The sequence below is a fragment of the Penaeus monodon genome, chromosome 24 (genome assembly GCF_015228065.2).
Source record: "Penaeus monodon isolate SGIC_2016 chromosome 24, NSTDA_Pmon_1, whole genome shotgun sequence".
Classification (NCBI taxonomy): Eukaryota; Metazoa; Arthropoda; class Malacostraca; order Decapoda; family Penaeidae; genus Penaeus; species Penaeus monodon.
The window spans coordinates 8,551,567-8,551,856 of NC_051409.1; the positions used below are offsets into that span (position 1 = coordinate 8,551,567).

At 50.0% G+C, this 290-nt stretch overlaps 1 protein-coding gene across 1 annotated transcript in view; it reads right to left on the minus strand.

The window, feature by feature from the left end:
* Nucleotides 1–290, minus strand: part of LOC119588837 (calcitonin gene-related peptide type 1 receptor-like) — a 35,383-nt gene that overhangs the window by 30,828 nt on the left and 4,265 nt on the right. Inside the window, exon 2 of the mRNA XM_037937478.1 lies at nt 40–153. Within this exon, the coding sequence (XP_037793406.1) occupies nt 40–94 (55 nt within the window). The 5' untranslated portion in view covers nt 95–153. The remainder of the gene's footprint in view (nt 1–39; nt 154–290) is intronic.

Below are 290 nucleotides of genomic sequence, written 5' to 3' on the forward strand. Positions count from 1 at the left end.
ACCCCCACCCCCTTATACTGCTACCGAACTGTCACTTACTGGTGGTATTCGGATGAAGTGTGAACGAGGCCGGGCATGGTACCAGTGCATACATACCCCCGGCAGTGGTGGGCCAGCAAGCCAAGCCATCGTGCACAGCGGGGCACCTGATACCTGATATCGCGGCGGTAAAAGAAGATTGGATGGATATGGCATAAACTCAACTTCGTTTCGTTCTCTCTCATCGTGTTTCTACATTCTCTCTAGATTTCTTTTTTTTCTCGCTCGTTTTCCTCTTTCTGACGAAGCAT